We start from the raw sequence: 9,288 nt of genomic DNA, 5'->3' as shown, positions 1-9,288 counted from the left end.
TTCACAAGAGAGACCTGCAGTACACTGACAAAAGGTTGTCTGTGGGGAGGTTCAGCTTCTTTGCCTTAAACAAGGCTAGAGTGGAAAAGAAGCCCTGGGTGCAGAAGGTCTACAGCTCTCTCAGAGAAGGCTACATAAAGGCAGCAACATTCCTCCTGAAAAATCTTCCCCTCAACAACAACATCATCACCTCTTTATCTGTGCTGACACCATCATTGATTCTCCACGAATCAGTCCAAGGCCTTGCCAAATGCTGTGAAGTCTGAGGAGTTGGGTCAACTGGATGAAGAGGTGCGAGCCTATCAGATTGATGCAGATCTAGGAGCACTGGCCAAATGTTTTGAGGAGAACATTGCATGAATCAATGTTGACTGGTGGAGTAAGATCTTTGCCATGAAGATGCCAGGAGGAGGACTGAGATTCCCCATCTTAGGGAAGTTGGTAAAGGCTCTTCTGTCATTGTTCACTGGCCCTCTTGTAGAAGGATTGTTTAACATCATGGATGACATAATTGAGAAAGACAGGGTTAGGCTGAACATTGAGACTTATGACGGCTTAGCCATTATCAAGTCCCACATGAAGGTAATTGGCAAAACAGCCTCCAACATGCAAATTACCCCTGCATTGAGGAGATTGTGCCTGTCTTCTTATGGGACATACCAAAATCAATTGAAGAAAAGAAGGAAAACCTTGAAAAGCAAAAGGAAATGAAACTGAGGGAAGCTGTAAAGGTCCTCTCAGCAGTTAGGGTTAAAAAGTAAAGAAATGTTCCACCTCTTCTGCTTGTGCTACAGCCTCCACCTCCTCCATCCCTGGAGTTAAAGGCAAAACTGCTGCTATAGCCTCCACCTCCTCCATCCCTGGAGTTAAAGGCATTGCTGCTAAAGCCTCCACCTCCTCCATCCCTGGAGTTAAAGGCAAAACTGCTGCTAAAGCCTCCACCTCCTCCATCCCTGGAGTTAAAGGCAAAACTGCTGCTACAGCCTCCACCTCCTCCATCCCTGGAGTTAAAGGCAAAACTGCTGCTACAGCCTCCACCTCCTCCATCCCTGGAGTTAAAGGCAAAACTGCTGCTACAGCCTCCACCTCCTCCACCCCTGGAGTTAAAGGCTTTGCTGCTAAAGCCTCCACCTCCTTCATCCCTGGAGTTAAAGGCAAAACTGCTGCTACAGCCTCCACCTCCTCCACCCCTGGAGTTAAATGCACTGCTGCTACAGCCTCCACCTCCTCCACCCCTGGAGTTAAAGCCAAAACTGCTGCTACAGCCTCCACCTCCTCCATCCCTGGAGTTAAAGCCAAAACTGCTGCTACAGCCTCCACCTCCTCCACCCCTGGAGTTAAATGCACTGCTGCTACAGCCTCCACCTCCTCCATCCCTGGAGTTAAAGCCAAAACTGCTGCTACAGCCTCCACCTCCTCCATCCCTGGAGTTAAAGCCAAAACTGCTGCTACAGCCTCCACCTCTCCGGGAGCAACTCCTGCACATGTAGCTAGTCAAACACTGAAACGGGTGTCAGGTGTAGCCAAGCTTCAGGAATATGGTTTCACAGCCAAAAGGCAGAAAAAGTGAAAATCAATGTAGAGAAGTTTGCAAAAAATAGCACTTTAATGGTGGTGCTGTTACTTTCTTTTTTTTTCTGTTAATTAAGAGTTTTGCAAAACATTGTTTGGTCTTATAAATAAAAACATGTTCTGAAAAAGTTATGTAGATGGTTGATTATTTGTCAAGCTAACTAAAAAATTTTCTTAGATTAAAATAGCTTTTAAAATACGCAAACTGGCAATATTAAAGCGTTTTAAAACATCTCCCCTTAAAACGCTATTGGTCTCGACTATTTAAATAAAGTTTAAGGAATATGACTTGGCCTGAAAAAAATGTTCAGTCAGAAGAATTTTTTTCACTTTAATCCCTGTGACTGCGCATTTCTGCCGTCTTCTGATCGGGAAGAGCACCAGTTGTGATCGTGTCTATGACAGCAGGTGGAAGAATACTCTTAGATCTTCCGTGACCCATCCAAGGGCCAGACGTGGAGATTCCAGAGCTCTGGGCGCGGATGCCAGAGTGTGCCCCGTCCCTGAGAAAGGAGGTCCTTCCTCAGAGGAACGCGCCAGGGAGGTGCTGTCGTGAGGAGCGTAAGGTTCGTGAACCAAGTCCGAGTGGGCCAGTAGGGGGCCACTATGAGAGCCTGTTCTTTGTCCTCCCTGACCTTGGACAGCACCTGTGCAAGTAGGCTCATGGGGGAAATGCATATTCAGCTGTGTGCCAGCGTGTCTGTCCCAAGGGGAGCCTCCGACAAGGAGTACCAGAGTGGGCAGTGGGAGTTCTCCTGGGAAGCGAACAGGTCTACCTGTGCTTTGCCGTATCAGTCCCAAATCAGCTGGACCACCTGGGGGTGGAGCCTCCACTCTCCGCTGAGCGTGGCCTGTCATGACAGTGCATCCGTTGTCGTGTTGAGGCTGCCTGGGATATGAGTGGTGCGCAGCGACTCCAGTTGAACGTGAACCGTAGGAAGGGTCTGTGTTGGGGCAAGATCGAGACGTGGAAGTTTGCGTCCTTCAGGTCTACCGCTGTGAACCAATCTTGATGCCGAACGCATGTTAGGATATGTCTCTGCATGAGCATCTTGAACAGGAGTCTGTGTAAGGCCCAGTTGAGAACTTGAAGGTCCAAGATTGGCCGCAACCCTCCTTCTTTCTTAGATACGTGACTGCGTCAGGAGGCAAAGTCACGTCCTGGGGCGCCTGAGCTGAGGGAAGACTCAAAGCACTTACTTTGTTCTGTGGCAGGGGGCGGATTGGTGACAGAGGAGGAGGTCCTGTGGAGATGTCCTCTGGACTCATCAGAACCGGCCGGCCGGGGGTCTGCGCGTGAGGCGAGAGGTCTGCATCTTTGACTGTTTCTGTTTGGTGCCAGGCTGCCGTGAGAACGGCGTGTGTGTGCTCCGGCTAGGTGACCCATCGAATGAGGATATTGCTCTTTTATTGAAAATGTGAGTACCGCAGCCCGAGAGGTGCAGCAAAGAAAAAGAAGGATACCAAGAATTCTCCACCCGGCCCTCCACTGGGGGATAGAGTGGTCTGTTGACTAGCACCAGGCAAGCATCACGTTCCTCGGGTCATCCGCCTCTGGAACGTTTGGGAGCCTTGTGGGTCCTTGACGAGGTTCGGGAGGCGGGGACATCTGTCTCCTGCGGGGAGCTCTATGCGGGGGCTGAGAGATGGGCCCGGGTTGAGGCAGAGCTGCCTGTTGCCTTGCAGCCACAGTGGGATGCCCTCAGCGAGCAGACGGGGGTCGGCTCGAGGTGGAACTGCACCAAGGCCGAGAACTGCTCACCGAAGTCCTTGGTGGTGTCGCCGAATAGGCAGAGCTGGGAGATGGGTACATTGAGAAAGCGTGCTTTGTCGGTGTCGCGCATCTCAACCATGTTCAGCCACAGACGTCCTTCCTGGACCACGAGGGTGGCCATCACCTGACCCAAGGAACCAATCATCTAGCCACGAGGGTTGACGGGAGGACAGAGAGTTCCATTCCAACCCATGCTCACGGTGTAAAAGTAAAAAGTAATGCACTTTTAGAGGATTTATGCTCTTTTAGAAGCGCTATCGAAGTGCCCATGGTCATAGGCTGCACAGGTGTGCAGAGAAGAGAAAGCCGCTGGTAACGCAACGTAAGGTCCAACAGCAAAATCTCTGTAGAGGTGAGTGAAACAGTCGTGAAACACCAGCTCACTGGACAGAAAAAAATCTGACTAAACAGATGCACGATTCCCTCCTTTTATACCCGTATATCCGGGGGAGGGTATTGCAAATTCTGTTCGCCAATACTCATTGGCCTTTTCTCACAGCTCAGAGGCAACTGAGGCTCTCAAGAGAGACCCCTAGTGTCACTTCATCGATACAATGTTGAGTGAGTGACAGAAGGGGAACACATTGTGAGATAAGTCACAACATACCTCATCACACCATGCCAGCTGGGCAGGTTTGAGTATCATCACTGGCTTCCCCACTGTACCCATCAAAACCTTCCCCTGACACCCGTAGATACAAATATAAGTAATTACATAGCAGAGTTGTTGTCTTGATCTTGAGTTTGGATCTATGTGTTGTCTTATGGTTTCAGACAAGACCCACATGCAAAGGTATTTACCTCCTAATTTACTTTTAAAAACCAGTAAAGAAATGTCCAGGAATATTTGAATTGGCTCACTCAAATAATTTCATAAACACACTAATCTAACTATTCCTTGATCAAAATGCAAAATAGCATATTGGCATTTTATTCAATTGCTATTAGTGGTCGACCAATATGAGGTTTTCCAAGAGCAAATTAGATAATTTCAAAAGTGAGACAAACACTTATGTTATACAATAATATTAGCTTAAACATAAACAAAATAGACCTTGAAAAAACAAATGGTTTAATATCCATCTATTGGTAGAATTTTGAACTGACATAAGTTAAAACTTCTGTTAATTGGCCAAGTGAATTATTGGCATCAGCTAATTAATCAGCCTGCTCGATTTATTGGTCTATCACTAATTGGTATTGGAAAAAAAGCAATGTACATTTACAGTCTCCATCAAATGCTTTTGAAAAACACATCAACATTTAGTTTCTTTTGGAGTCATGGCCTTCCGGTTAGTGCACAGCAAGTTCAAATCTGACTTTTCCTGATCCTGTTCAACCTTATTCCTCCCCATCACTTTCCTTTCTTTGTCAGCTGCTATTCTTATCGATAACAGTGCAAAAAAGTAGTTTTGACACAGTAAGGCAAAACGAGAGCTCTATCAATCTAGCAGCTGTTTCCTTTTCTTTAATAGTGCCTGAGAATGACACTCAGCAAATCTCTTCAGCTCCCAATGTCACGGTATTTAAATCCTATGTCTCTTCCTTGTCTCGTGCCTTGTTCATATTGTGTGTGTGTGTGCGTGAATGTGTGGGCGTGTTGCTTGTTACCGTGATTAGCGCTCTGCCGCAATCACTCCTCTTACCAGCTGTTACTCATTCCCATTCCCTTTAAATTCTCACCACTCTCTCATCTCCTTGTCAGATCGTTGTTTGTGATGTCCAGTGTTGTTCTCCACTCTGAAGTTCCAGTCCAGTTCTCTCGTTGTTCCTGTTTCATGTTCTGTTGCTGTTTCCCGGATTCGTCGTGTCCGTTCTACACTTCTCATCACTCTTCTCACCACGATCACCTGACCATTGGAGACTGCGCGCCACTAGACCATTACCCCAGACTTTTCCCAATCTTCACATTTTGCTGTTAATAAACCAACTGTCACTTGCAACTTGCTTCCTAGTTTCATTCCATTACAGAACGATCTGACCACAAGATGGAAGCAGTGAGTAACAGTTCAGACAGCCTAGAAGAATTCTTGATGAACAGCAGATTTCGTATGGAGAACCAAGAGAAGAATCTCAATGACACGGCTCACGCTGTCCAGGCTCTAGTGGCGCAGGTGTCCGGACTCACCCAGCAAATTCAACTTCTGCGAGCTCCCACTGCGCCACTCGCACCGCTGATTCCTCAACCACCACCAGCGGCCCCCTCCCAGTCGGAGCCCCGCCTACCGGTTCCAGAGTTATATTCAGGTGAACCTAATTTTTGCCGAGCTTTTCTAACACGATGCTCAATGCATTTTTCTCTACAGCCCAGGACATTCTGTGATGAAAGAACCAAGGTCGCCTTTGTTATGACGCTACTTTCTGGGAGAGCGGCTCTATGGGGAACGGCGGTGTGGGAGAATCAAGACGAATGCTGCGCCTCTTTTCAAACACTCTCCGCGGAGATGAAGCGAGTTTTTGACCGTGCTGTCTCCGGTAGAGAGGCAGCCAGAGTGCTGGCCGACTTGCGTCAGGGAGAGAGATCTGTATCAGACTTTTCTATTGAGTTCGGACGCTAGCGCGGAGAGCCAATGGAGCGAGGAGCGCAGTGGGACATGTTCCTGCATGGGCTGGCTGACCGCGTCCAGAAGGAGATATACGCCATGGACCTTCCCACCAAGCTCAGCGACTTGATCAGCCCTGGCGCTTAGAGTGGGCGCAAGGTTGTCCAGAGTGGAGCGGCGAGTACGAACCAACCACCCATCGGGACGAGTTGGCGGCCAATGCTCTGGAGGCGGGGGCGCGTTCAGCCCGTCTGTGATCCGAGCCCATGCAGGTGGGTCGAGCCCGGCTTTCCGGGAGGAGAGGGAAAGGCAGAGATCCCAGGGACTTTGCTTGTACTGTGGAGGAGCTGGACATTTTGCCTACAACTGTCCTTTAAAAGGATCCGCCTGATAGTAAGTATGAGGCTACTATCGGGTGGGATCTCCGCCGAGAAGACCTCATCCACATCTACCCTCCTTCCGGTAAGTCTTCAATGGTCTAATCACCGTCACGACTGCCGAGCACTGCTGGATTCTGGGGCCGAAGGAAATTTCATGGACTACAGCTTTGCACTTAACCACCAAGTTCCCCTCAAGTCTCTCACTCACCGGATCGCTGTACACGCCCTCAATGGCCAGAAACTTCCCACCATTTCCCTAGCCACTGAAGACATCACTCTCGTCACATCTGGCAATCACACCGAGACCATCTCCTTCTACATACTGGACACTCCTCTTGCCCCCATCGTCCTTGGTCACCCCTGGCTCACCCATCACAATCCAAGAGTGGACTGGCAGTCAAATCTGTGTCAGCGTGGAGCAATCAATGTCATAAGTCTTGTCTTGTTTCTGCCTGTCCGTCTGTTTTTGTCCCTGTTTTTCAGGAAGAGGCGGTGGATTTAGCTAACGTGCCCGTGGAGTACCTGGACCTGAAGGAGGTGTTCAGTAAGTCTCGGGCGGCTTCTCTCCCTCCACATCGTCCCTATGACTGTGCCATAGAGTTATTGCCAGGTACATCTCCGCCTAAAGGCAAGTTATATTCACTCTCGGTTCCAGAGAGGGAGGCTATGGAGAAATATATTTCTGATTCTCTAGCTAATGGATTCATCCGCCCTTCCTCTTCTCCAGCGGGTGGGATTCTTTTGTGGGGAAGAAGGATGGATCTCTGCGACCTTGTATTGATTACCGGGAGCTGAACAACATCACGGTAAAGAATACTTATCCTCTGCCGTTGATGTCTTCAGCTTTTGAGAGGTTGCAGAGAGCATCTATCTTCCGCGAAATTGGATTTACGTAATGCTTATCATTTGGTCCGCATCAGGGAGGGGGATGAATGGAAAACCACTTTTAACACCCCAGAGGTCACTTTGAATACTTGGTCATGCCGTTCGGCCTGTCCAACTCCCCAGCGGTCTTCCAGGCACTTCGTCAATGGCGTGCTGCGAGACATGGTTGATCAGTTCATATATGTTTACCTGGATGACATTTAGATTTTTCTTCGTCTCTCCAGGAACATGTGCAGCATGTCCGGCTAGTGCTTCAGAGATTGCTAGAGAATGGGCTTTTTGTCAAGGCGAGAAATGCGTTTTCATGCACAGTCTGTTCCTTTCTTAGGGTACATCGTGTCGGTTGAGGGAATGCATGGATCCTGAGAAGATCAAGGCTGTGGTAGATTGGCCAAGTCCAGAGTCTCGTAAGGCCCTACTGAGGTTCCTGGGGTTAGCCAATTTCTACCGGCGTTTCATTCGCAATTTCAGTCAACTAGCCGCACCTCTGACCGCCTTGACCTCCCCAGAACAGCGTTCAGGTGGTCAGATGCAGCTGAGGCTGCGTTTGCCAAACTGAAAGGTTGCTTTGTTTCAGCCCCCATCCTGATAACCCCTGATCCATCACGTCAGTTAAGTGGTAGAGGTCGATGCGTCAGAGGTGGGGGTAAGCGCAGTGTTATCCCAGCGTTCTCCTTCAGGCGACAAGATACACCCTTGCGCGTTTCTTTCTCATCGCTTGTCCTCAGCCGAGCGTAATTATGACATTGGTAACAGCGAGTTGTTGGCAGTCAAGTTAGCTTTGGAGGAATGGCGCCACTGGTTGGAGGGTTCGGGGTACCTTTTATCGTCTGGACCGATCACAAGAACTTGGAATATATTCGCACAGCTAAAAGATTAAACTCCAGGCAGGCTCGGTGGGCTCTTTTTTCGGTCGTTTTGATTTTACTCTCTCGTACCGCCTGGGTTCCAAGAACATCAAACCCGATTCTTTATCTCGTATTTTTGATCACTCGAGCGCCCGTCTACTCCGAGTGCATTTTACCAGAGGCGCTATTCATCTCTACACTCACATGGGAGATCGAATCAAAGGTCAAGGCGGCCTTAGAAGGAGTAGCGCCCGGCTCGGTGCCCACCGAACCGTTTGTTTGTGCGGAGGGTTACTGTCCAGCATTATTCAGTGGGGACATTGTTCTAATGTGGCTTGTCATCCAGGAGTTAATCGAACTAGATTTTTAGTCAAGCAACGATTCTGGTGGCCTTTGATGGCTCGTGGCGTTCACAGTTTTGTTTTGGCTTGCTCAGTCTGTGCCACTGGTAAGAGTTCCAATCGACCCCCAGATGGGTTACTTCAACGCTGCGGTGCCATCGAGACCCTGGTCCCATATCAGCTCTAGATTTTATCACCACCCTCCCACACTCACAGGGACACACGGTAGTTTTAACCGTGGTGGACCGGTTCTCAGCGGCCCACTTCATTCCCTTGCCCAAATTACCCTCTGCCAAGGAGACAGTGGTGATTGTCATTGACCACGTCTTTCGGCTACATGGCCTCCGACAGATGTGGTCTCTGACAGAGGACCCCAATTTGTGTCAAAATTTTGGCGAGAATTTTGTAAATTACTGGGAGCGACTGTTAGTCTGTCCTCAGGGTTTCATCCCCAGAGCAATGGTCAATCTGAGCGAGCCAACCAGGATCTGGAGAGAGCGTTACGATGTTTGGTATCCAAGAATCCTTCCTCATGGAGTCAACAACTGTCGTTTGTTGAGTACGCCCACAACACGTTACCAGTATCATCCACGGGCCTATCTCCGTTTGAGTGTAGTGTAGGTTACCAGCCACCTATTTTTCCTAGTCTGGAATCCGAGTCGCGGTCCCTCCGCTCACGCCTTAGATCCAGAGGTGTCACCGCACTTGGACTAGGGCCCATGAGACTCTACTTCAAGTGGGGTCACGCACCAAGGCCAAAGCTGATCGCCACCGGTCTAGGCCTCCCGTTATCGTCGTTGGTCAAAAGTGTGGCTTTCTACTAAGATCATTCCTCACGTTCAGTATCTAATAAACTTGCACCTAAATTCATTGGCCCATTAAGCTGTCACCAAGATTGTTAGTCTGGTGGCAGTCGCCTCAACCTTCCTCCAGCATACAGGAGAA

General features: G+C 49.1%; 1 protein-coding gene across 1 annotated transcript; it reads right to left on the bottom strand.

Annotated features, from left to right (window-relative positions):
- Nucleotides 1-750: 750 nt before the first annotated feature.
- On the bottom strand, nucleotides 751-1,529 carry LOC127629716 (uncharacterized). Its single transcript, XM_052106934.1, has 2 exons — nucleotides 943-1,529; nucleotides 751-894 (listed from the first exon to the last, which is right to left on the bottom strand). The coding sequence occupies exons 1-2, from the start codon at nucleotides 1,420-1,422 to the stop codon at nucleotides 751-753; spliced, it is 624 nt and encodes a 207-aa protein (XP_051962894.1). The 5' UTR covers nucleotides 1,423-1,529.
- Between the last annotated feature and the right edge of the window lie 7,759 nt (nucleotides 1,530-9,288).

Source organism: Xyrauchen texanus, chromosome 36 (genome assembly GCF_025860055.1).
Source record: "Xyrauchen texanus isolate HMW12.3.18 chromosome 36, RBS_HiC_50CHRs, whole genome shotgun sequence".
NCBI classification, from domain to species: Eukaryota; Metazoa; Chordata; class Actinopteri; order Cypriniformes; family Catostomidae; genus Xyrauchen; species Xyrauchen texanus.
The sequence above is the reverse complement of the archived record's forward strand: the minus strand, read 5'-3'. Positions and strand labels throughout refer to the sequence as shown.